This window comes from Peromyscus californicus, unplaced genomic scaffold (genome assembly GCF_007827085.1).
Source record: "Peromyscus californicus insignis strain IS unplaced genomic scaffold, ASM782708v3 Scaffold_15__1_contigs__length_86483966, whole genome shotgun sequence".
Lineage (NCBI taxonomy): Eukaryota > Metazoa > Chordata > Mammalia > Rodentia > Cricetidae > Peromyscus > Peromyscus californicus.
The window spans coordinates 21508106-21535891 of NW_026294447.1; the positions used below are offsets into that span (position 1 = coordinate 21508106).

The following is a 27786-nucleotide window of genomic DNA, read 5'->3' on the forward strand; positions in this document are numbered from 1 at the left end:
CTCCAGGGATGAGCACACTAACTGGTTGTCCAGTGCCATATGGTCAGCACTGAAAATGTACATATAAGTAACATTCAGATCCAACAGGTTACATTTTAGGAATATATATGTATATGCAAATACATATATGCATGTAATAACAATTATTGAGAAAAGAGGCCGTGGATTTGAAAGAGAGCAAGGAAGGCTGTATGGGAGCATTTGGAGGAAGGAAAAAGAAGGGAGAAATCATGTAATTATAATCTCAAAAAAGAAAAAAAAACTGCTTATTCATGACTCTGCTAAGGGTACATTGATTAACTTGGTCATGAAAAGTTTGTTCTCTAGATTGGATGTTGGAAACCTATAACCTGTGAGTTGGCGTGTGTGTGTGTGTGTGTGTGTGTGTGTGTGTGTGTAAGATTTTGTTGGAACACAGCTATGCTGATTTACTTACATGTTGTTTAGGCAGCCTTTGATGCTCCAGTAGTAATACTGAGTAGTTGCTATAGAGATCATATGAACCACAAGGATTAAAATATTTTTGAGGTGACTCTTTAAGGTGATATTATAATCTCAAGAAATAAATAAAAATTGGTCAATATCTTTCTTTTAAAAATGTATTTTGAATTATAATAGAATTACATTACTCTCTGTCTTCTCTTCTGTCCCTCCAGCCCTACCCAGCCTCCCTCCCTCAACCCCTTCCAGGTCCCGTTTCCCAAGTTGGTAGCCTTTTTCTGTGATATATATATATATATATATATATATATATATACACACACACACACATACATGCATGTGTATACACAAATATGCATAAATGCAACTTGCTGAGAAACAGATGTGTCACTGTTTAAGTCTTTTGTAATTAGATTGTGCTAAGATTCTGGTGGCGATAGATGAGGTTTGCCTTGTGTTTGATTCTGCTTCATCCTAAGACAGAAATCATGGAACAACTAAATAAGACAAAACATGGTTACTGTGGTGTTAGTCTCCATTCTTCTTACCGTAGCAGGGATGATACACCTTGGTATTGCTGCGAGGAGTAAGTGAGAAATGCAAATTCTAAACCTTGTGATCATGCTCTCCCTCTTATTTTTATGCGGCAATGCATGTTCTCCATCTTCGTCATGTATGTATGTCTGTTCTTACTACAGCAAATGTGACAGCGGATCTCGATATGTTTCTTGAACTGTGGTACTAAGGGTTCACGAAGGCCTGGTTTTCTTCTAGAAGATCAGATAGAAGATGGATTCCCACACTTTGAAGGGAACTTAAAAATCTAGCAGTGATGATATTGGTGCTGCAGTCTTAGGTAGGACCCTTGGTTATTATTGTCAGGTCCAAATTCTGCAAGTTAGACCAAAGCCCAGGTTCCTCTGGAGTTCGTGAAGCTGGTTCCCCTCTACCAAAGGAACCAGTCCCCTTATCACTGGCCGAAGGGACAAATGGCTCTCTGTGGTGCCTGCTAGTAAACCAAAGCACACACTGGCCTCCAGGCTCCCTCGGTATCACAAGTACCTGTTCCACATTTCAGAGACCCTCTCCTTTCATGGCCATGGCCAGTCTGCTGGCCATGTTCGGTGTTCTCCTTTCTCTCTCTGCTCTGGACTCTTTCAGAAGCCTCTGGTGTTGCCCTCCCCCCATACCTACAATAAAAACCTGCTCATTCATTCCTTGGAGTGATCATGCCCTCAGTTTATACAGTTACGTTTTTGTTTGGCTAGAACACTAATTTCAGAGGCTGAGTTATTTTACTTGAAAGGAATAATTAGATCACTTTGAAACTTGGAACCTCATTCCTTCAAGTTACTGTAAAACCAACATTAATATACGAAAAACAACCTTACATTTTTTGAGATTTATTATTTTGTAGTGGTTTTTTAGTTCTTGATGTTTTCACAGAAACAATCCTACAATGAGATAGTATTAGAAGAAGCTTAGATATTTGTGTCAATGACCCACTTGAAATTTGTTATTCACAGTAAATTTAATTCTACTGTAGCCCTACTAAGTTCTCCTGTGGATAAAGGTAGCAGAATTTCTCAGGAATGTTCCCTTTTTACAGCCGTGACCTCAGCGTATTAAAACTAAATTTTATACATAATCATCTTATTAAAAGCAAAATACCCTTTTTGCATTCTTATTTTAGATTAGGCTGGGATTTCAATACAGACAGACATCAATCTCCTCTCTTCACACCCAGGAGACCAAGTCACACAGGGACTAAGTAGTTTTCTTAGAACTGCGAATTGAGTCAGTGTAAGATTAGGAGTGTAAATGTTGAATTTATCTTGTTTTAGATATTTACAGAACCAGGTGATGGGGGTTGAAAAGTAATTGTATGTCTGGAAACAGGAATCATGGAAGATTTAGGGTTGTTTCAGTTTCTTGTATTTTCTTGATATGGAGAGATTGTGAGTGTTATCTTGCTGGGGTTTGGGGGTAGTGGGAGGAGCTGTAAGACTCAGTGAGGTACAGTTAGTATTAGCATGCTTACGTGGATGGGAAAAACAGCAAAGACAGATTTGGAGGTGGAGGGAAAGACAATGTATTTACAAGCAGCAGGTTTTGTTTTCCATTCCTTGACGAAGTTGCTGATTAACTCTTACCTGGCCGAGACTCAGGCTCTTCTGCCCTTCTCGGCTGGAGCAGCCATCACAGGAAGCAGTAGTTGGCTGTTTCTGAGTCCTCCAGAAGGCAGGCCTGTGTACTTAGCTGTGGTTTGTATGTAAGGGGGCTGTGTTATGTCTGCCAGTGGCCTTGTTGCCGCGGCCCTCTCTCTCTCTTGCCAGATGTGCAGCTGAATTCCTTACTTCCTATAATAGAATCTGGTCTCCATGGTCTGCTTTTCATTTTAGGGCCTTCCAGAAGTCTGTTCCATCGTCTGGGGTTTCATTAGGCTTTCCTAATCATTCCAATTCTGTTTGTGTTTTACTTTTTCTCCAAAATCATGTTTAGACCAAAAAGGTCTTAGTTTTCTTTAGACTGTACAGGAAGAGACATGAACAAGTTGATTATTGAAACACTAATTTAACAAGTATCTTAGGTAGTTTATGCTTTTACTTCCTGTTGTTTATGATTTTGGAATATTTTACGTTTTCTTTTTAATAGGCTTATTGCTGTGTAAACTTTTTTGTCCTGTGAACATTATGAATAATCTTATGGTGAATTTGGTTTTCTTGCAGTCCAAGGCGGTTGGCTTGTTAGATGTAGATGTGTATGGCCCTTCCATTCCAAAGATGATGAACCTGAAGGGAAATCCAGAATTATCACCAAGTAAGTACAAAGAGATAAATAGTACCCACTGACTGTCAGGCACTTGTTTATATGTCATGTAGTGTAGGAGATCAGAAATCACGTTGGCATCAGTCTCTCTGGGTTTGAATCTGTTCTGTCATTGACCAACTGTGTGGCTCTGAGGAATCCATCCTGTCTTGTTGTGCCTTGGCCCCTACACATACAACAGAGTCACAGTTACTGTGAGAAATAATGTAAATGGAACATTCAGAACAATTCCTAGTACTAGTACATGATAAAAATATTAAGTATCCATTATTTACAGTATGTATGTACATGTATGAGAATATTTGAGTAGAAATATATTTGTATTTAATGAAAGTTATATTTTACAAACAGATTTTTGTCACATTTTTCTTAGAGCATCTATAAACTCCTCAAAACAATGGTTTGTTGCCATGTGGTTTTAGTACCATTGGTATAGGAAGAAGTAGCTTTTTGAATAAATCTTAAGTATTTTCACTGTTCATATTTGTAAGGCTACCAAATATAGAGTCTTTCTTTTCTGTTTTTTCTTGTTTTGTTTTTTGTTTTTTGTTTTTTTGAGACAGGGTTTCTCTGTGTAGTTTTGGTGCCTGTCCTGGATCTTGCTCTGTAGCCCAGGCTGGCCTCAAACTCACAGAGATCCGCCTGCCTCTGCCTCCTGAGTGCTGGGATTAAAGGTGTGCGCCGCTGCCACTCGGCCAAATATAGAGTCTTTAGTATAGGAAATACAGTCATAAAAATGGTAAAAACTGGTTATTAAAAATGGTTTTACATGAAATTGTTCTAAATAAAATTGATTTCTAATTGTTACAATATATAAAATTGAATAATTTCTTTTTTATAGGCCTTCTGTTTTCTAGAACAAAATATGTGTATTTATATATTTATTAGGTTATTGAGGTTATTGTATTGTTTTTATTATAATTAAAATTGATTAGGCATTATTTGTTCTTTAAGGTAGTTATGTATGTGATTTATTTGCAGGCATCAATTATGCAGAAGTTTAGATTATTCTTTATGAGACAACAGATCTTAGGGGTCTTATATGACCTTAGGGGTCTTATATGACCTTAGGGGTCTTTTGCAAACAGCCCCTTCGTAGTTGTTTCCTTATCTCATGAAAACACCTGAAAAGGCTTCTCCTTTTGGTGCAGCACAGTTTGCAAACATGTGACATGATCCCTGATGTCAGTGTCACCAAGGAAGAGTGGTGATGACTTCAGGCACTCTGAACATCTGTGTCCTTAAGGACGAGTGTGAAAACTGACCCACATCACACAGGTGTGGTGCAGAGCGCAACCCCCCTTTTCTCAAGCAACACTTGAAATGAACTTCAATGCACTAGAAACCTTGGAAAGCTTGAAAAGCAAAACAAAACAACAGCCTCAAGCTCGTTCTGTGATGCACGGTGATCTTGGTTCCCTAGGAAATAAATGGGATGACTTAGGTCTTCCAAGACAGTGTGAATTCTTAAAACCCCAGCAGTAAGTTATTTTTTGAGTCTTACAAAACTTGGTACCATCATACTAGTAGGCCTTTTGACATTTCTGCATGTTGTCATGTTAATTTGCTCTGTCCTACTGTTACAGAGAATACAGCACAGCATAAAATTATCTAACGATATTGAAAAACTATGAGAGACATGTTTAGGCTGGAGACAGGTTCCAGTGACCTGGAACTTCCTCTTCCTGGATTGAGCTGGGAACTCCGGAGGCCAGTGGCTTCAGTATTGCCTCTTTTCTTTATTATCTACATTGATGCATGATAATGTAGTTTTCATTGATTTGGTCATTAAAAAACCCAGTGGTAAAGTGTATAGATTATGTGTTTTTCCCATTCTCCTCATAGTCTTTTCCTTGTTGAGAGAATTCCACAACTTGTGGAATTAGGACATTATAGACTTGACTATCAAGAGAAATTTTATATTTGATCAAGGAAAGTGAATTTAGTAATTGATGGAAAAACCCAAATTTATAATAGTTTTTGGTTTCTTTTTAGTTTTTTAATTTATTTTTATTTTTTTATTTTTTTTTTTGAAAATAGATTCTTCTCTCATACAATACGTTCTGATCACAGTTTTCCCTCCCTCCACTCCTTCCAGTTTGGCACCCCCTTCCCCAGATCTACTCCCCCTTTTCAGAAAAGAGCAGACCTCCAAGAGACAACAGCCAAACAGGACAAAACACAATATAATAAGACAAGACAAAAGCTCATATAGAGGCTGGACAAGGCAACTCAATAGGAGGAAAAGAGTCCCAAGAGCAGGGAAAAGAGTCAGAGACACACCCGCTCCTACTGTTAGGAGTTCCGCAAAAACACCAAAGCTAACAGCCATGACATATATGCAGAGGACCTGGTGCAGACCCATATGGGTCCTGTATTTGCCATTTCAGTCTCTGTGAACCCATGTGAGCCTTGTTTAGTTGATTCAGTGGGCCATGTTCTGGTGTCCTCCATCCCCTCTGACTCCTACAGTCTTTTCTCCTCCTCTTTTGTGGGGTTCCCAGATCTCTGAGGGGAGGGACCCAATGGAGACCTCCATTTTAGACTCTGTCTACATAATGTCTGGCTGTAGGTCTCTGCATCTGCTCCCATTTGCTGCTGAAGGAAGCCTCTCTAATGACAAGTGGACAAGACACTTGATCTATGAGTATAGCAGAATATCATTAGGAATAATTGTATTGATTTTTTTCCCCAGTTATGTTTGGTTCCATCCTAGGCCTCTGGGCCATCCAATTTCTGGTATCTGGCCATCCAGGCAGTGTAGTGTGTGGGCTTCCTCTCATGGCTTGGTCTGAAGTTAAACCAAACATTGGTTGGCCAATCCACGATTTCTGAGTCACCATTGCCCCAGCATATCTTGCCTGTAGCACAATTTCTGGTTATTATGAATAAGACCACAATAGTTGGGAAAATGTCCTTCTGGTAGGATGGCATGTTCTTTGGGTATATACCCAAGAGTAGCATAGCTGGGTCTTAAGGTAGATTGCTCACCAATTTTCTGAGGAACTGCTATATTGATTTCCATAATGACTGTACAAGTTTGCACTCCCACTAGTAAAGGAGGAGAGTTCCCCTTGCTCCACATCCTCACCAGCATGAGCTGTCACTTGTGTTGTTGATCTTGGTTACTCTGACAGGTGTAAAATAGAATCTCAAAGTAGTTTTCATTTGCATTTCCATGATGGCTAAGCATGTTCAACATTTAAGTGTTTTTCAGCCATTTGAGATTCCTCTATTGAGATTTAGATTTGTACCCCATTTTAATTGGATTATTTGTTTTTTTAATACCAAATTTCTTGAATTCTTCATATATTTTGGATATTAGACCCCTCTCAGATGTGGAGTTGGTAAAAATCATTTCCCATGTTGCCTTTTTGTCTGATTGATGTTGTCCTTTGCCTTATGAAGCTGAAGAGTGTAAGGACACCATCAATTGATAAAGTTCCATTTATTAATTGTTGATCTTAGTGCCTGTTCTATTGGTGTTCTGTTCAGGAAGTTGTCTCCTATGTCAATGCTTGTTGTGGTATAATCTTTTAGTACACTGTAAAGATGTGTCTCTGCCTAAGGTGCCTTCTGATTGGTTTAATAAAAAGCTGAACAGCCAATAGCTAGGCACGAAAGAATAGGCAGGACTTCTGGGCAGAGAGAGGAACTGGGAGAGGAATCTAGGCCTGGGGATTTCACCAGTACACTTGGAGCAAGTGGGACATACCATACTGAGGAAAGGTAAAGGCCACATGGCAGAATATAGATTAAGAGAAGCAGGTTAATTTGAGTCATAAGAGCTAGTTGGGGACAAGCCTAAGATAAAGGCCAAGTTTTCATAATTAATAAGTCTCCATGTCATTTTTTAGAGGCTGGAGATCAAAAGATAGTCCAACAAGAAAGCTTGCTACAAATACTTTCAAGACTGTTCTTTACTTTCTTTTCTATCTGGTTCAGTGTGTCTGTTTTTATGTTGAGGTCTTCAATCCACTTGGACTTGTGTTTTGTGTGGGGTGATAAATATGGATCTATTTTGTTTTCTTTTATGTGCAGACATCCATTTTGACCAGCACCATTTGTTGAAGATGCTTTCTTTTTTCCAATGTGTCTTTCTGGCTTCTTTATAAAAAAAAAAAAATCAGGTGTCTATAGGTGTGTGAGTTTATGTCTGGGTCTTCAGTTCGATTCCATTGATCAGTGTGTCTTCTTATGCCAATACCATGAAGTTTTTATTACTATAGTTCTTTAGTACAACTTGAAATCGGGGCTGGTGATACCTCCAGCAGTTCTTTTATTGTTCAGGGTTATCTTAGCTATCCTGGAGTTTTTGTTTTTCCATATGGAATTGAGAATTGTCCCTTCAAGGTCTGTAAAGAATTGTGTTGGGATTTTGATGGGAATCACACTGAATCTGTAGACTGCTTTGGTAAGATGGCCATGTTTACTATGTTAATCTCACTGATCCATGAGCATGGGAGATCTTTCTATTTTCTGATATCTTCTTCAATTTCTTTCTTCAAAGACTTGGAGTTTTTTTTTTTTATCATACAAGTCTTTCACTTGCTTGGTTAGAGTTATCTCAAGATATTTTATATTACTTGAGGCTATTGTGAAGGGTGATGTTTCCCTGATTTCTTTCTCAGTCTATTTGTCATTTGTATATAGGAGGGCTTTTTTTTATTTATTCATTTTATTTTACAATGTAATTTAATTCTACATATCAGCCACTGATTCCCTTGTTCTCCCCCCCCCCCGCGTCCCCCCCGCGCCCCCTTCCCCCCAGCCCACCTCCCATTCCCATCTCCTTTAGGGCAAAGACTCCCCCGAGGATTGAGATCAACCTGGTAGACTCAGTCCAGGCAGGTCCAGTCCAGGAGAGCTTTTTTTTTTAGTTAATCTTGAATCCAGTCACTTTGCTGAAAATGTTTATCAGCTGTAGGATTTCTGTAGTGGGATATCATCTACAAATAACGGTACTTTGACTTCTTCCTTTTCAATTTGTATTCTCCTATCCTCCTTCAGTTATCTTACTGCTCTCGCTAAAACTTCAAGTACTATGTTGAATAGATATGGAGAGAGTGGACAACCTTGTCTTGTTCCTGATTTCAGTGGACTTGCTTTGAGTTTCTCTTTATTTAATTTGATGTTGGCTATAGGTTTTCTGTAAATTGTCTTTATTATGTGTAGGTATGCCCCATTATATCCCTAATATCTCCAGGACTTTTATCATGAAGGGGTATTGGATTCTGTCAAAGGCTTTTTCAGCATCTAATGGGATGATCATGTGTTTTCTTTTTTTCTTTTAGTTTGTTTATATGGTGGATAACATTGACACATTGACAGATTTTCATATGTTGAACCATCCCTGAATCTTTGGGATAAAATCTATATTTGTTTTTTCTGGTCCAATCTATTTGGTGTTCTGTATGCTTCTTGTACCTTTATAAGCATGTCTTTCTTTAGGTTAGGAAAATTTTCTTCTATGATTTTGTTGAAAATATTTTATGGGTCTTTGAGCGGGGATTCTTCTCCTTCCTCTATGCCTGTTATTCTTAGGTTTGGTCTCTTTACAGTGTTCCAGATTTCCTGGATGTTTTTTGTCAGGCATTTTTTAGATTTAACATTTTCTTTGACCCCTCTGTCCATTTTTTCTATCGTATCTTCAATGCCTGAGCATCTGTCTTCCATCTCTTGTATTTTATTGGTGAAGCTTGCCACTGTGGTTCCTATTTTCATTCCTAAATTTTTCTTTTTCCAGAATTCCCTCTGTTTGTGGGAATTTCTCCTATTTCCATTTTCAAGTCTTGATCAGTTTTGTTTCCTTCAACTATTTGTATGTTTGTTTTTTCTTGGCTTTCTTTTTTTTTTTTTAAAGGGATTTATTAATTTCCTCCAACTGTATATTTTTTTTCTGGTTTTCTTTGAAGGATTTATTAATTTTCTCCAATTGTTTATGTTTTCCTGGATATCTTTAAGGGATTTTTCATTTCCTCTTTAAGTACCTCTGTCATCTTCATATTGTTGGTTTTAAGGTCTGTTTCTTATGCTTCAGCTCTAACTGAATATTCAGGGCCTGTTGTGGTAGGATGGCTGGACTCTGGTGAAGGCATGTTTCCCTGGCTCTTACATCTTATGCTGATGTCTATGGGGTGATTGTAGGTCAAGGTGCTGATTCCTGGGTTTATCTTGGTTGGGTGGGCATTTTGTTCCTTCGTTTCTGTTTCCTCTCTGGGTTTTTAGAGAGTGTGTTGGCTATGTGTTGCCTATTTTACTGACCTGCTAGGCTGATGTGTTCACAGGGAATGCTTGCTGGTGTTAGAGGCTGGGGGAAGGGGAGGTTAGGGGGAGATGGTGTGTTGCAGTGCTAGGGGTGACCCTGTGAATTGGGTCTGGGGGAGCAGAGAGGGTGGAGAAGGTCCATGGGCAGCCTACATGGTCATGGTCTGGCAGGTGTAGCCTATGGTTAGACGGGGGAGTGTCTGCCTGAGTTGGGTGTTGGGACACAGCCATTAGGCGGTGAGGGAAGGCCAGGGGGACATGGTCTGTGGGATCCCCAGGAGGTGTGGACAGGGGCAGGGGAAGCTTTAGCTGGTGTTGTCTTGCAGTGCCAGGGGCACCCTGAGGGTTAGGTCAGGGGTAACAGAGTGGAGCAGGTCTGCAGGCAGCCTGCTTGTTCTGCTGGCCAGTGTTTGGTTTCTTTTTTATTTTTTATTTTTTTTATTTTTAAAGATTTATTTATTAATTATGTATACAATGTTCTGCCTGCGTGTACGCCTGCAGGCCAGAAGAGGGCACCAGATCTCTTTACAGATGGTTGTGAGCCACCATATGGTTGCTGGGAATTGAACTCAGGACCTCTGGAAGAACAGTTAGTGCTCTTAACCGCTGAGCCATCTCTCCAGCCCCGATATATTTTTATATACCTTCGAGTTTCTTTTTTTTTTAAGACTTAGCTATTTATTATAAGCGCCAGATCTCATTACAGATGGTTGAGAGCCACCATGTGGTTGCTGGGAGTTGAACTCAGGACCTCTGGAAGAACAGTCAGTGCTCTTAACCACTGAGCCATCTCTCCAGCCCCAGTGTTTGGTTTCTTAATCTGAGAATGTTTGTTAGTTTTTTAGTGGTGATTTTTCTGTTATGTCAGATCTGTCGTGTGATGCCTAGCCAGTTTGTAGAAAGCATATGTACATGAACGTCAGCAGGTTGACACTGTTTTGACAGCCAGTGGGTAGTTGCTGAAACTTATGTCTGAATATAACCTTGTTTTTAATAAGAACAAATGCCATTTGTTTTTCATTTTAATTTTTGAAGTAACAGTACTCAAATTTCATGTTATAGTCTAGCCAAAGTATAATCTGAGGCATAAATGACGAGGAGGTGTTTCAGTTGAAGTGGCAAATAAATCCCAAGTGGTAGTTGCTGTGGTTACAGATAACCTGCCGGCACACCTGGGTTTCGTGTGGCTGCCAGGCAGCTGAACTCAGGCCCTTCCACAGGAAGCACTCGACCCACCGAGCCAACACCCCAGCCTCCCGGGCGACAAGGTTGAGCTTTTGTCTAAGCTTCCTAAAATGCCACTCGTTGGTTGAAATGTCTGCTTTTGTGTTTTGTGACACTAGTTTACTACTGGAATACCTGTAGGTTTATTGGGTTTAGTTTTATTGAGGAGCGTCTTTAATGTACTGAGCTAATAAAGTAGGAAAATTTTAAGACCTGCAAAAAGGTTACTAAAATGGAAATGTCAGATGATTTTATTTGAGGATCTACATACAGTGTGTGTGTTAATGACTAAATAGGAAAAAAAATTGAGGAAGATCCACACTAGTCTTCTATTGTTGTGAGATAGTAATTTTGCACTAGAGTGTGGTTTTCTTCTGCTCTGTCTAGGGGTGGATGCATATGGGGCTTAATGGAGTTTGGAAAATCAGCACAAGAAAATAACCTCTAATAGTACTTAGTATATGAGGAAGGGACACAGGTCCTCCCCTCCCCCAGGTAATTTAAATGTGTGAAGGATGTGGGTCAGTCCTAGTTATAAAGAGATTTTAGGGGTGTTGGTAAAGCTGTTAATATGTCCATCTCAGTCTGACTCCAGGGTGGAGAAACCAGAGCCTCTGACTGACAGTTTGCTTTGGGGACTGGCCTGTCCTTGTCCCTGGCTTCATCGGACACCGAAGCGCCTCTGCTTATCTTGAGGGAGACTCAGGGCTACATTTCAGAACCTTGTTTTTGTTTTACCTGCTTGTCAGGATCCTGCTCTGCTTTTCTTTACGCTTGGAATATTATGGCAAGGTGACACTCAACATAATCAGGGAAAGAATCTTAAAAGATGTTTGTTGATGCTTTAGACACTCTGTCCCTGAAATATCTCAGAGACGGGGTCTGTGAAGAATTTCCTCATTGTAGTTTATCAGGGCCAAAGTTCATCCACGTTTCTACTTGCTGTGTGCGTGTGCGTTAGAGTTTATTGGATACACCTGACCTAACTACCTGTGTAGCATGTGAACTCTGTTTTCCTTTGACATCCTGGAGCTCGGACTGGCTAGCTCTGCCGCACGCTGTCTTAGTGGGGTCCTGCAGCCGGTGTGGTCAGTGGCGGAGCACTTGTTAAGCTGTGAGCTTTTAGTAGCTGCTGTCTGTTCCGCTGTTGCCTTCATAGGTTGACAGCAAACGGTGCTGCTTAGATACATCTGTCCACATGTGACACAGGCCACAGAGCTTTGTGTTGGGGACTAGCACCAGCCCCCAGAGGGAACCGATGTCCTGTCACATCATACTTTGCTCAGTACGTCCGAGGGCTAGCTTCAGGATGCACAATTACTATAAGTACACTGTGTTTGTCATGTGGTCTGTCTGCTAAGATCATGTGCACTTTACATTTCTCTGTTATAGTCTAGTCTCAGCTTAAACCAAAACAAAAGATCTTCTTCTCAGAACCTTTGATCTTTTAAAATGTTTCTTGAAATCTTAAAGTTCTAGTTTTTACTGTCTTTTCTGGTGAGAAAAGTGAGAAGAACTTAATATTTTTAGTAGAGCAAAGATAAGCATGTGAATTTATGAATAATGCTTTGTTTATGTGACTTATGATGCCTCTGCTTTTGAATATTATGCCCATTATGACTTATCCATAGTTAACCTTAATAGTTCAGTAGACACCTTAAAAATGTATGTTTTCATTGAAGGAAAGTAATCTGGTTAAGTAGGATGTAAATTGAGTTCTGAAGATGTTAGATACAGGGAATATTCACCCATGAATCAGGAGACCCATAGGAAAAGGCATGATGGTGTAAAACATGGAGAGTTTTGATGGTCTGAGCTTTGCAAGGCTAATCCTTCCAAAAAAGGAAAAAAAAAAAAAAAAGAGAAATGATGTATAACACACACACACACACACACACACACACACACACACACACACACGGGGGGATGGTGTTGGGGGGAGAAAGAAAACATGAATTTTAGATTGGAATGGGACAGGATAGATTTGCTCTGGTAATATTACCATGCATAGCAATGCTGTACTCTGCATAACAGTACAAGGTTTCTTCCATAGTGTCCATGGTAGTGACTCAGTAATTTGTTCTTTAAAGGGTATTTGTTATGTGGCATGCCAGAGGAAAAGAGACTTAGTTTAGCTAGATTCAAACCCTTGACATCGTTCCATCGTTAGTGTTTGCAGTACTTGTCCTTCCAGCAACAACGTTGATACCGCCACTGCCTAGTTCCAAAGCCTCAGCCCTCAGCCTGGCTTTGCCCTCAGCCTGGCCTTGCCCTCAGCCTGGCCTTGCCCTCAGCCTCGCCTTGCCCTCAGCCTCGCCTTGCCCTCAGCCTGGCCTTGCCCTCAGCCTCGCCTTGCCCTCAGCCTGGGTGCCCTCTGCTTCCTCGTCACATGGCCTCTGGCCTGTCAGGACCGTTCTTCTCTCTTCATGGGAAGCCTGTGCTGCCAGCTCCTTCCTGCCCCAGTCGATCTTCCTCACAGCTCTCTGTTGGAATTTTCTTCTTCCGTGGTTTCCAGATGTTGGCTTTTTTTCTTCTTTTTCTTTTTTGGTTAGGCTTGTTTCCTCTCATGCTTCGTATATAACGTGTGTGTAGTCAGTCATAGTTGACTTATGTCTCTCATAGTTACTCTTGCTATATTTTAGGTATGCTAGCTGAAGAAGTAATTCTCTGCTTTGTGTACTTTAGATAAATTGCAGGGCTTTCTTCTCTCCCTGACTAATAAAGATAACTTAAATACATTACCTTAGCAGTTACTCTTTGTGATATGTTTGACTGGCTATCTTGGACTATGTTTCTGCCTCATAGTTTTTAAGAAACAAAACAAACAAAACAAAATTAACGCTGTATAGTTAGTAACTTCCCTTTGAGCAGTATGCTCTGTGGCATGGGATGTTTTCTAATTGATAATAAAATATTTCATTTGCTAGGTAAGTCAGTCTGGTCTAGTGTCTTAGCTCTGAGCTGTGTGGCATTGCTCTCTGCTCGTTGTAAAGGCTAGAGCTCTTTGGTTGGTATTGAGGTTAAAGGTGTGTGTCTCCAAGCTGGCTATGTCCTTGAACACACAGACTCTGACTGCCATGTGATCGGATTAAAGGCGTGCGCCACCACCGCCCCGGCTTCTACTGTGGCTTGCTATTAGCTCTGACCCCCAGGCAACTTTATTTATTAACATACAAATAAAATCACATTTCAGCACAAATAAAATATCACCATAGTGTGCCTTATTAATGTCATAGGTCTGTCTGTCTTTTCTTTTTTCCCTTTACTTTATATAAATATTTGAAACAGAGTGCTATCATGCCCAACAACGTCATAGGTGTGTTTATTGTTGTTTTGAGATAGATTCTCACTACAGAAGTTTTGGCTGACCTAGAAGTTGCTGTGTAGACCAGGCTGGGTTCACACTCACAGAGATCAGTGTGCTTCTGCCTCCAGAGTGGAATGAAAGGCATTCACTTGTCTCCTGTTTTAGCACCGTGGTGGCAACCAGTTCTTCGGAGGTTCAGACCAGCTGCACAGAGTAGTCGTCACAGTAGCTGCTGCTTCAGGCCTGTGCATTGTGTACCTCTCAGCTCCCATCCATAGTGAGACCCCATCTCTGAACAACACAGTGCCCGGGCCTGAGAAGATAGAGCTTTCTTTCCAAATATCAATGCCCTGAATCCAAAGAGACTATAAAAGGCTTTGAATGATCTCCCCAATCTATTAAATCAGTGCATTTCAACGTTTTATTTTAAGCAATTATATGCCTCAAGGGAATATTTGTATGATTTTAAAGAAGTTATACAAAATAAAATGGCTGGTCTATGTTTTTACTGGTTTTATCCTTTCAGTGTGGTAACTTGGTTTTCAAAATGTAAATTTGGACCGGGTGGTGGCACACACCTGTAGTCCAACTCTTGGGAGGCAGAGGCAGGCGGATCTCCATGAGTTTGAGGTCAGCCTGGTCTACAAAGCGAGTTCCAGCCACGGTGTGTACACAGAGAAACTCTGTCTTGAGAAACTAAAAAAAAAAAGAAAGAAAGAAAGAAAGAAAGAAAGAAAGAAAGAAAGAAAGAAAAAAGTATGTATGTATATTTAAAATAAAGTATTTATAAAAATGTAAATTTGGTGGTATTAAAGTCTAAAGCTGAAAGTTTGTGTTTGATCCCTACTCTGAGGTTTGTGTAGTAGAAACATTAGGATGACATTGGGAGACCAAGGACGGTGACTGTGAGTCTTTGGTGTATGGAGCTTTCCGAAGACTCCTTGGAGGAGGTAGCACTGGAGCCGAGCTTCGCAGAGTGTGCAGGTTAGGAGTGCTTCATGGAAGGGCTGAGGGGGCGCAGCGATGAGGGCAGCAGTGGGGTGAATGTGTAACGCTGCAGAGTATAAGGCTAATTTAGCATGACTGAAGTGATAGCCTTTGCGGGTGACTGGAAAGAGGGAGAGGAGGGCCAGAAAGGATGCCGAAGGTCCTATCGTGAACGTGTTTGTGTTGATGAGTGGAAGTGTGCTTCAAAGGGTGTGAGAAGCCATTGCAGTGTTTTCAGTGGTTAATGACAGTTTCACATCCTAGGAGGGTCACTTTGGCAGCTGTGTGGGTGGAGGTTAGTAGGACCCAAGGTAAAGAAGGGGCCTGTTGGTAAGCTAGTTCCATGATCTAAGTGAGCTGTGATTATCCCGATTAAACACGTGGTAGTAGAAGTGGAGGATAGACTTAAATGGGTGCTATTAAAGAGACCGCACGAGAGTTGGGTGTGATAGAGTCTGCCTGTAATCTCGGCCCTCGGGGGCTGGGGCTGGAGGTCATGAGTTCTAGGGTAGCCTGGACTCTATAGAAAGAGCCTGAGAGAGGGAGAGAAGGAGAGGTGGTGGGGTGGAGACTATGAAACAGAGGAGGGGAGGTGGGGTGAGAATACGTGCTTGGTACTTTACTGTAGATGAGTGATAAAGGTACTTAGGACTTCAGATAGCTGTGTCATTCATCAAAACGGAGCTGATAGAAAAGGAATGCATTTAAGTAGAATGTGGCGAATTAAGGCTGAACTATGTTGATTTTGACATCTGGAGGCTTAGTAGGTGGTTGACTATTTAGATTTCAGGAGAGCTCAAGAGGGAGGACTGGGTGAAAGGTAAGGACTTGGGAGTTAGTGGTGTGTGTGTGTGTGTGTGTGTGTGTGTGTGTGTGTGTGTGTGTGCGCGCGTGTGTGTTAAAATTCTTTCCTGATTTCACCAAAGTTCTCTTCGGGGAACCAATGAGTTTATTGAACCTACTTACAGAGCCTAAGTGAGGGCTTACGTACCAGTAGTGTGGGTGTTCCTCACCAGGAAGGACGCACCTGGAATGCTTTTACCCAGTAGGGATGAGGGCTTCCCTGTAGCCATGAAGATGAGCACCCCTCACCCCCGCCATCTTCCTAGGATCATATACTTTCTCTGCCCCCATCTTCCTAGGATCATATACTTTCTCTGCCCCCCATCTTCCTAGGATTATATACTTTCTCTGCCCCCCATCTTCCTAGGATTATATACTTTCTCTGCCCCCCACCTTCCTAGGATTATATACTTTCTCTCCTCCCCAAGGCAGAGTTGCAAACAGCAGATGGTGACGAGCATCTTGTGCCTCCTCTCCTTGAGGGGTTGTAAACAGTCAGCTAAGTCCAGCTAGCATAATCCTTTGGCACAGCTGTACAGCCGAACTCCTCAATATAGTAGTTGCTTGGCTCAGAGGATACTCATGCAGCACAGTATGTATATGTGCATATATATGTGTATGTGTATGTGCATGTATGCATGTGTATATGTGGGAAGTCATTAAAGTTAGTTTAGATCCAGTGGACCTCAATCAATGATAATTTTGCCACTCAGGAGAAATGTGGCAATGACGGGATATTTTTGATTGACGTAACGATAGAATGCTATTGGCATCCAGTGCATAGAGGCCAGGGATGCTGCTGAAGACTCTACATGCTCCAGACATCCTCACCCAGCAACGCATCTGGCTAAAAAAACCAGCTGCTGAAGTTGAGAAAAAATTTAAACAAAGTAGCTGAAAAAATTTAGAAAGTCAACTATTTTACCATGAATAGAACTTTGGGAAATATGAACCTACGGAGAGCTGAGAAAGAGCGATTGAGTACTCAAAAAGAAAACAGAAATAGTGGCACTCAGAAGTCAGGGGAGGAGAGAATTTTGGGATGAAGTGACAACAGCATTAAGTGGCTAGATACGAGATGAGAATGGGAAGTTACATTGTAAGCTTGCTCACATAGCCATAGTTTCAATGTACATAGCTATTATTTTTAAGACTTCTGAGTATAGCTTGTATTGTGCTTCTTGAAAGAACATGTAGCAGGAATCTTAAAAGGTCTTATTAATAAAAACAAACCTGAGGCCAGTTATTGGGGTGAATGCTGGAAGATCAGAGAATCAGAACAAGCCACAGCTACCTCACTTTGCCAGTTCCTCAGCTGGTCTTGTTTCCTCAGACTGGAAGCCTCTCAGTCCTCATCCAGAATGAATCTCAGCTGAATTGCTGCTAGAAGCCTGAAAGCTTAACCAGTCAAATGCTTCTAGTTTCTGGTCCTCACGCCTTATATATCTTTCTGCTTTCTGCCTCACTCCCTGGGATTAAAGGCATGAGTCACCATGCCTGGCTGTTTCCAATGTGGCCTTGAACTCACAGAGATCCAGAGGGATTTCTGCCTCTGTAATGCTAGGATTAAAGGCGTGTGCTACCACTGCCTAACCTCTATGTTTAATATTGTGGCTGTCCTGTTCTCTGACCCCAGATAAGTTTATTAGCGTGCACAAAATTTTTTTTTTTGGGAACACAATACCACCACATCTGACCTTTAGGAAATCCATCACTTAGGAATCATTTATTGGACATCTTTATTACAGTACAGTGATTTGGTCTGGGGAAAAAGATGGGCAAGACATGCATGCATACTAAAAAACAGTCCAAAGTCCAACAGTAGAGATTCAGAATGCAGCCCAAACATGAGTGCTATGCCTCTGTAGGATAATTGGAAATCAGATATGGTGATACCTCCAATGTAATTCCTTTTTTAAAAAATTTATTTATTTATTTAACATCCTGGCTGAGGTTTCCTCTCCCTCCTCTCCTCCCAGTCCCTCCCTCCCATTCCCCCTCTGTTCCCACCCCCCCAATCCCCTCCTCCTCCATTTGTTTAGGAAAGGTCAGGTCTCCCACAAGTATCAACCAAACCTGGCATATTAAGTTGCAGTAAGACTAAGCACCTCCCCATGTGTTAAGTCTGGACAAGGCGACCCAGTGTGAGGAGTAGGGTCTCAAAAGCCTGTAAAGGAGTTGTAGACAGGCCCTGTTCCCACTGTTAGGAGTCGCACAAGAGGACCAGGCTACACGACTGTAACATATATGCAGAGTGCCTAGGTCAGTCCCATGCAGGTTCCCTGGTTGTCAGTTCAGTCTCTGTGAGCTCCTGTGAGCCCAGGTTAGTTGATTCTGTGGGTTTTTTTGTGGTGTCCTTGACCCCTGTGGCTCCTACAATCCCTTCTCTCCTTCTTCAGGATTCCCTGAACTCTGCAGAACAACATTATTCTTTTTGTTCCAGATTGTTTTTGTTTTCCGTGGTCTTTTGTCCTTCTATGAAAATTTTAAGTTTTTCATTTCTGTGATTCCTATTATTGTAATTCTTATGGGAATTGTATCGAATCTTTAGATTGGTTTGGTAGTATAGCTGTTTTCATCACAATAATTCTTAATAGTAATAATAATAATAAAGTCCATGAGCATGGGAAATCTTTCCATCTTCTAATATTTTCCTCAATTTTTTCAGTGAATGTGTGTGGGCCTTGAATTCAGACTTTTAATTTGAGTTTAATCTTAAATTACATTTATTTATTAGTGCGTGTATAGGTGGGTGGGCACGTGTGCTACACAGTACTTCAGTGGAGGTCAGAGAGCATCTGGTAGAAGTTAGTTCTGTCTTTCTACCATGTGAGTCCTTGGGATCAGACGCAGGCTGGGCAGCAAATGCACTTGCTCTCTAAGGCATTTTGCTGACAAGTTGTAGCTTATACATGGTTTTATAGCATCATGCATTCATCATTTGAAGGATATCAGTTAATTGACTTATACTGACTGGTCTTCTAAAGTTTTGTGTATTTTGTTATGTGATTTTTAAAATCACATTTGTTGGTTAATGTTATTGTCAAACAGTTTTTTAAGTATTAGGACTTTGTCAAATTCATGTTCAGATACAGGGTTTTTAAAGATTTTATTTACTTGAAGCCTTTCTCTCTCTCTCTCTCTTCTTTTTTAAAGACAGGATTTCTCTGTGTAGCCCTGGCTGTCCTAGAACTCACTCTGTCAGCCAGGCTGGCCTCAAACTCAGAGATCTGCCTGCCTCTGCCTTCCAAGTACTGGGATTAAAGGAGAGCACCACCACTGCCCACCATCATTTTTTTTTAATAGACAATAAATAGTGTCAGTTGTACTTTTGAAGTAATTGTTTCATTTTGTATGACATACCCAACTCTCAGTAGCCTTTATTGTCTGTCTGCCTCCGAGGTAAAGATGATGTCCCATGAAGAATAGCTGTAGCTCACCGTGCAGCTCACACCACTGTGCGAGGGCTCTCGGTGGGGACAACCATTGGAATTCAAAGGTGCCTTCCTGTATTCCCCCTGTGTCACACACAAACGTCAAGACCTGTTCTCCAGAATTGAGATTTAATGTATCAAAGGAGCTTGTACCACACAGTTCAGCCCATTTTCAGTGGGTCTCTTTTTCCCTGTCAGTACCCGGCAGTGGAGAATGCAGTGACTACAGGCTGCCGCTGTTGGGACGGAAAGACTGCCGTCTTTACCTCTCGTGCTCTGCTGGGTGAGCTTCCAGTACCGTGTCTTCCCTCCACGTGCTGCCTGGTATTCCTGTGGGAGCAGTCACGCCTGTGTGTGTTGTGTTGGAAGGTTTTTGGTGATCTCTAGAGAATTGGTAATCATGTTCGGTTAACTGATGGTTCATCCAAAAGGCAGAGGTCTCTGGTTTAGTAATGGTTGTTACGGGTTTAGGGTACTGTGGAACAAGGTTTTGTTTCTTCTGAAGTCCCATGGAGGTGAGTGCTTTATAGGCAGAGCAGTTGCATCTGGAGTGTGGAGCATCAGCTACGCTGTGGGAGTCCTGTGGAGAGTCCCCTGGGTCCTTTCTTTCCTTCTTCCTTTCTAGTGGTGTTGAGTTGTCAACTATTGAAAAACCTCTAAATACACCGTCAAAGCTATTATACTCGAATACGATGGTAATAAAGCTCTCAAGTCATGTTGGAATAAAGATGAAATTGTCCCCAAGCTGCTTGCAGTTGGTTAATACACACAGAGGCAACAGTGTAATGAATTGCACGCTAGCACATAAGTGCTTTAAATACTGTGTAAGAAATCAGAGGAGGGCAGGATTGAGGACTGGGGAAGTAGAGAACGGTTCCATGAGGATGGTAGCCTAAACCAGACTTTAAGAGCAATGCGGAACTAGGCCTGGGATTTTTCCTGCTGTGGTAGGAAGACCTTGGACTTCAGAGTGAGACTGACCCAGTCCCCAGTTCCGATGATGCACTTAAAGAGCATCTGTGGGTCGAAGGTCACTTTGTCTCTTCCTGTGACTTGTGAGACCTTTCCTCTGGCTGATGGGAACATAAGCTGTCCCTGTCTGTGTACACTGTCTGGAACTACACAGCTTCCCCTCCCTGGTGATGTTTTCCACATCTCACTTGTTAAGACTTGTCAGCTTCCCTCTGCAGCTCTGGGATTTTCTCTCTAATTTGCTCTCATCTTTTTGTACCCTATCTCATGAATTCTAGTTCCCTTGGTTTCCCCTAAATTTGACTCTCTTTCTCAGTGTATTGAGGATTTATTGCCCTCTGTTTTGGTCTTGAATGGCCAGAGTGGTGAACTCAGGATGCTGTAGGTCTTGTCTTACTTGCTTCTCTCTTTTCAGGGCTAGTAGCTTTCTGGCTGATTGACCATGGCCTTCCACGGACTTTGTCCAGTTTCCTAGTGTTTTAAAGTGTCTTTGTATTTGTGCATGTATATATGGACAAGGTTTCAGGAATAAATCCCATTCTATTAACTATTTTTAAAGTTTTTCTACATTTCTTATCTGTCTCTCCATCTATCTACTATCTGTGTGTCTATCTATTGATCTATCTACTATCTATGTATGTATGCATCTATCTTTCAATATATCATCTATCTATCTATCTATCTATCTATCTATCTATCATCTATCAATCATCTATCATCTAATCTATCTATCTATCTATCTATCTATCTATCTATCTATCTATCTATCTATCTATCTATCTATCTATGCATCCATGCGTGCATTCATCCGTTTGTCCATCTGTCTGTCTATCTATCTGTGTACACATGCTACAGAATGCTTCTGGAGGTCTGAGGACAACTTGTATGAGTTGGTTCTTTCCTTCCACTGTGTGGTTCTGGGGATCAAACTTAGGTCATAAGACTTGGTACCAAGTCCTCTTAGTCACAGAGCCATCTCACTGGCCCTCCTGTTAACTCTTTCATGGTCAAATGTTCTGCTCACAGTTTTCACTGCTACATATTTTTCCTATAAATTCTTTCTATAGCATAAAGAAAGTCAAGATAGCAGGATAGTCTGTTATTTCTTTCCTCCATCTCTTCCTCCTGCTCTCTCTCCCTTCCTTCCTTCTCTCTCTCTCTCTTCAGAATCATACTGTTGTGTAATAATCTTTTCACACACTGTGAAGAAGTGTCATTTGGATTAGTGTAATAAAAAGCTAAGCAGCAAATAGCTAGGCATGATTTTGGGGGCAGGGAAAATGCTGGGAAGAAGAAGGGCAGAGTTGGGAGGAGATGCCAACGACACACAGCAAGCAGCATGGGCATTACAAAGTAAAGGTAACTCAGCCATGTAGAAGAAGTAGATTAAAAGAAATGGGTTAATTTAAGTTATTGAGGTAGTTGAGAACAACCCTAAGCTATTGGCCAAGCTTCCATAATTAATAAGTCTCTGTGTAGTTATTTGGGAGCTGGCAGGTGGGACAAAAATTTTGCCCATATCATATTTTATAGCCCAGGCTGACTTTGAACAAACCCGTTTGAACCTCTAGTTTCATGCCTCAGCCTCCTAAATGCAGGGATTATAGGTGTGTTCTACCTACCACTTCTGATCAGTTGCTTTTCATGAAATCACACACACACACACACACACACACACACGCACACACACACACACACACCCCTCACATTTTATTGTGCTCCACATTTAGTGTGTTCTATTGAAGGTTTGTGATAACCCTTACTTGCTTGCCTTATGTGACACTCTTGGTGGTGTTTTCCAACAGCATCTGATCACATATGTCTTTGTCCCATTTTGGTAGTTCTAGTCATATTTCATACTCTGACATCATTATATTTATTGTGGTGGAGTGTGACAAATGAGCTTTGTTGTTACTGTTGCAATTATTTTAGGGTGCTGTGAACTGAACCCATCTTAAGATGGCAAATTTAATTGATAAATGTGTGTCCTTTCTGCTCCACTGACCAGCTGTTTTCCCATCTTTCTCCTCTTCAACCTTCCTATGCATTGAGACACAACATACTGAAATTTGACCAGTGAAATTTGACCCTTGGTGGCCACTAAGTGTTGATGTGAAAGGACACAGCTCTCTCACTTCATTTCCAAAGCTAAAAATGATTCAGCTCATGAGGGGCATGCTGAAAGATAAAAGGGCGGGAGGTTGGGCTTCTTAACATTGAGCAGCCAAGTTCTGAAAGCAAAGGGAAAGTCTCAGAAGGAGGCTCAAGCTACTACAGTGAGCACGGGCAACAGTAGGAAGCCGACAGCCTGTCACTCATGTGGATCTGGATAGAAGATTGAACAGCCACAACATCCGCTTAAGCCAAAGCCTGCTCCGGACAAGGTCTGGTTGTCTTCTGTTCCAGGAAGGCTGAGGTACCTGAGAAAGCTGCATGGCAGCAAGTTGGAGGCTGTCAGAGGCCCGCTCATGAGACTTAGGAAACTTTCACAATATGGAAGTGCACGGGAAGCAGCCAGTGCTGATGATGGAGTTACAGCAAGAAGCTCCAGCTGAGCTGATGCATGAAGGTAGCTGTGCTGCACCACAGGTTCACAGTGTAGACTAAATAGCCTCCTGCTGTATACACCACAGGTTCACAGTGTAGACTAAATAGCCTCCTACTGTATACACCACAGGTTCACAGTGTAGACTAAATAGCCTCCTACTGTATGCACCACAGGTTCACAGTGTAGACTAAATAGCCTCCTACTGTATACACCACCGGTTCACAGTGTAGACTAAATAGCCTCCTACTGTATACACCACCGGTTCACAGTGTAGACTAAATAGCCTCCTACTGTATACACCACAGGTTCACAGTGTAGACTAAATAGCCTCCTACTGTATACACCACCGGTTCACAGTGTAGACTAAATAGCCTCCTACTGTATGCACCACAGGTTCACAGTAGATATTAAATAGTGTTCTACTGTATACACCACAGGTTCACAGTATAAATAGCCTCCTACTGTATATACCACAGGATCACAGTATAGATTAAATAGCCTCCTACTGTATACACCACCGGTTCACAGTGTAGACTAAATAGCCTCCTACTGTATGCACCACAGGTTCACAGTAGATTTTAAATAGTCTTCTACTGTATACACCACAGGATCACAGTATAGATTAAATAGTCTTCTACTGTATACACCACAGGATCACAGTATAGATTAAATAGCCTCCTACTGTATACACCACAGGTTCACAGTGTAGACTAAATAGCCTCCTACTGTATGCACCACAGGTTCACAGTAGATATTAAATAGTCTTCTATTATATACACCACAGGTTCACAGTATAGATTAAATAGCCTCCTACTGTATACACCACAGGATCACAGTATAGATTAAATAGCCTCCTACTGTATACACCACAGGTTCACAGTATAGATTAAATAGCCTTCTACTGTATATACCACAGGTTCACAGTATAGATTAAATAGCCTCCTACTGTATACACCACAGGATCACAGTAGAGATTAAATAGCCTCCTACTGTATACACCACAGGATCACAGTAGAGATTAAATAGCCTCCTACTGTATACACCACAGATTCACAGTATAGATTAAATAGCCTTCTACTGTATAGATCACAGGTTCACAGTATAGATTAAGTAGCCTCCTACTGTATATACCACAGGATCACAGTATAGACTAAATAGGCTCCTACTGTATACACCACAGGATCACAGTAGAGATTAAATAACCTTCTACTGTAAGAAGACAGAGCTAGCCTTTCATAGGACAGTGTGTAGCTTCAAAGGGTAGACTTCCTATCACTTTAATTTATTTTCTGGTTTGGTCTCCATTAGAACTCCCTGTTTTAATTCTACTTTCTTTGATAACCTTTGAAATATTTGTACAATGTGATCATGGCTTTAAGTTTTTTCTTAGGTGAGCAATTTCAGGTCATTAGCGTGTCCTTATTTGATGTATTTCTCAATACATTTTAGTTATCGGCATCACTTGAACAGTGTTGCACTTAAACGAGACTGCGCAGCTGCGAGCCTTGTCTCTGGCACGTGCTGAAAGCAGCATGGCCACTGTGCTTTCAGTCACCCAGCACTAACTAGTGAGCGCCACAGTGGGCTCGGAAAAGCTGCGCTTTGGCCCTTTCTCTACTTTTTCTTATTCTTGTTTTTGTTTGTTTTGAGGTTTGTTTTCTGAAACAGGGTCTTGCTGTGTAACCAAGACTGATCTCCAACTCATGGCAACCCTCCTGCCTCATCTTTCCAGGAGCTGGGACTGTGATAGGTGTGTCCACCATAACTGGCTACTTTACTCCTTTATGCTTAAGCTTACCTAATTCCCATAATTATAGAAGTAGGAAAATGCAAACTGTGTTAATCACATTCCTTTTATCGTTTTTTTCTCCTTTTGGTTATTTTTATTCTCCACTCTCCCCAAAATGTCTAGGTTCCTCATCCCAAAGGAGTTGTCCAACAGTTAACCACTGTGGGATACTTGAATCTATCCATTACAGTTTCATTTATGCATATTCATTAAAAACAACCCTGCAGTCTTGGAAGTTTGATTATGATATTTATCTTCCCATTTTGCTATTTAGCTAGTTTTACCCACACTGAAAAATGTGGACTCTCAGCATTACTTAGATATTTAGTTTCCCTTAGAAAGAGATTATCTTCTGTCTTTTATGGTTAGTTAGGTGTCAGGAATCATTCTTGAAAGTCAGGTAATCAATATGGTAGACATGTCAGGGTCAGCTCTTGGAGCTGTGATTGATGTCATCTAATTGCTGATTATCATTTTCTAACAGTTACAACAGTGAGCTAGAATCTGATTTCTCTGTTGCATCTTCTCTGTCAGCAAAATGAATGTGCTGTGGTGGTGGTCCGGAGGAGAAAGATGAGAAAAGACAGAGAAGCCAGTAAAGAACTTAGATAAGCTTGAGTGTTGTGAGAAGACCTCGTCCACTGCGGTCTAGAAAGCTCCCACCTGGCTGCAGAGGGCAGCCTTCCATGTCACTCTCACTGGCTTTCTGGTTCTGTGCCTGTGAGAATGATCTGTTGTAATTCTACTTTCTCTGATAACCTTTGAGATATTTGTACACTGTGATCTCACTGAGCACCTTCAGGTCTTCAGAGAATGTCATCAATTGAAAGCAGGCAATTAAAAGTTGGTGTTGACAGACTGTGTAAAAAATTGAAAGGGTGTATGCTGTATTGAGTTGCAAGAAAATATATGGATTTGAAAATTCTTAACACCATTAGCAGGAACTTTCAGGTAGGATGATCTTGAAATAAACCCCTTGATTCTGGAGCTCTGTCTTGATTTTCTGACTAATAATCCAGATTCCTACAGCATATCTTGATAGCACCTTTAGAGATGAAGTCAATAAATACATTAGTTTTAACATTTGTCTATTAATAATTGTGAAACTAATTACACATGTCTCCTATTAAAGATGCTTGAAGCCTTTAAGAAAACATAACTGGAGAAGCTGAAATGTTAGCTTTTGTTTGTTTGTGAGACAGGATCTCAGACCAGGCTGGCCTTGAACTTGCTATGTAAGTGAGAATGACTTTGATCCTCCAGATAGGACCGCAAGCGGGTGCCTTCATGCCTCCTGCAGGGCTGCGCCTTGAACTCAGGGCCTCTTGCGTGGTAGGTAGGCTCTTTATTGCCGAGCTACATTCCTCAGCCCTAGCTTGATAATTTTAATTATAAATGTTTAATTAAATTAAAAATATATTGTATATTAGCTGAGATGACATTTGGTTGCAAATGAAAGAAAATCCAATATCATAGCAGTAAAAACAAGAAACTAATTCTCTTCCACATGAGAGGTTGGTAGCTACCCAGTACTGGTACAACATTTCTGTTCCACAAAGTTACCAGGAGCCCAAATCTCTTCTACTTCACCATTTTATTATACTTAAGAGGGTTTTAATATGAAAGATGTAAAACAATTTGGTCAAGTTCTTCAGCCGTGTTAGAATGTTTAAGATAAGCTGGCATTAAGATAATTGAATTTATTCCATTTATTAGCTGTATTAAATTTATATGAGTTGTATATGTATTTAGATAAATTTTGTTGTTAGGATTGACAAGAGAACCATGGATACAGTTGAGAAGCTTTAGAGAATTAATGTACTTGATTTGTAAATATAGTTTTAAACAACTTAATTTTACTACGTTTATAGTTGAAGATAATTATTTTGGGGAATTTAATCTATAATGAATTGATTGAATATGAAGAAAATATCCAAATAATTTTTTATTCCAATACTTAATTATTAACTGTACAAACAACAAGATTTTCATGGCAAACTAAAAGCCTGTAAAAGAACTTGAAAACATGTAACCTTAGATATTAAATATAAAGAACTATAATATAATGGTTAGTTTGAATTGTCAACTTGACACCATTTAGAATCACTTGGGATGAGAGTCTCAGTGACTGATTGTCTGGATCGGGTTGGCCTGTGGCATGTCTGTGGGTCATGCTCTTGATTGCTTTAATTGAGGAGGAAGAACCCCCCCCCCCCCCCCCATTGTGGGCAGCACCATGTCCGTGTTTGGGTCCTGGACCATATAAAGTGTAGAGAGGGTCTAAGCACAAATATGCACACAAGCATTTGTCCCTCTCTGCTCTTGGGTGTGATGAGACTAGCCGCTCAAGTTCCTGCCTTGACTTCCCCTCTAGGATAAATTGTGACCTGCAATTGTGGTTAAAATAAACACTCCCCTGACTTGCTTTTTGTCAGGTTAGTTTATCACAAGAGCAGAAATGAAAGTGGGACATATAGATAACAATTTTTGCATGAAAAGGTTTCCTAAGTTAACATTAGAGAAGTAAGCATTCAGAAGCAACATGCACACATGCAATTAGGCCTTCCAAAATTTAAACAAAACAAAAACAAAAACAAAGAACTTTTCAAGTGTGCATACACATTTCTGTTATGGAGGAGCAGATAATGTTTTTAATCTGCATAAAGTTATCATTATACTTTGGTAAGTTAGGTGTTTGCTTTTTAGGAGATTGAAATGAAAAACTCACTCCTTCATGGGCAATTGTATGGTCAGAAATATCTGCCACACACAGAGGAAGTAGCCAGACATGAGTGATGACTGTCCTCATACGTCCCAGTGACTGTATTTATATGCAAAGAAGCAAATTAACTCAGCATCTTTTGGGAATGGTTTTCATTGGAAAACATTTTCAGATTTAATGTGCATTGGTACTTCTTAGAGACCCAAATATTATTAAAACACGTGTGTTTTAAAACTTTTGAATTATTGACTTTGTTCCAGATATTTGGATGTTTGTTTAAAAGTCAAGCTACCTCATACCCTTCCCCTAGGTTTTTTTTTTTTTTTTTTTCTCGAGACAGGGTTTCTCTTTGTAGCTTTGCGCCTTTTCTGGAACTCACTTGGTAGCCCAGGCTGGCCTCGAACTCACAGAGATCCGCCTGCC

At 40.8% G+C, this 27786-nt stretch overlaps 1 protein-coding gene across 6 annotated transcripts in view; it reads left to right on the top strand.

The window, feature by feature from the left end:
• The window catches only part of Nubpl (NUBP iron-sulfur cluster assembly factor, mitochondrial), a 326050-nt gene that overhangs the window by 42293 nt on the left and 255971 nt on the right, over window positions 1-27786 (top strand). For 5 of the 6 annotated variants that reach the window (XM_052738504.1, XM_052738503.1, XM_052738506.1 and 2 more), the window contains one exon: window positions 3171-3261. The exons of the other annotated variant lie outside the window; for it this stretch is intronic. In XM_052738504.1, the coding sequence (XP_052594464.1) occupies window positions 3171-3261 (91 nt within the window). The remainder of the gene's footprint in view (window positions 1-3170; window positions 3262-27786) is intronic. 6 annotated transcript variants of the gene reach the window in all.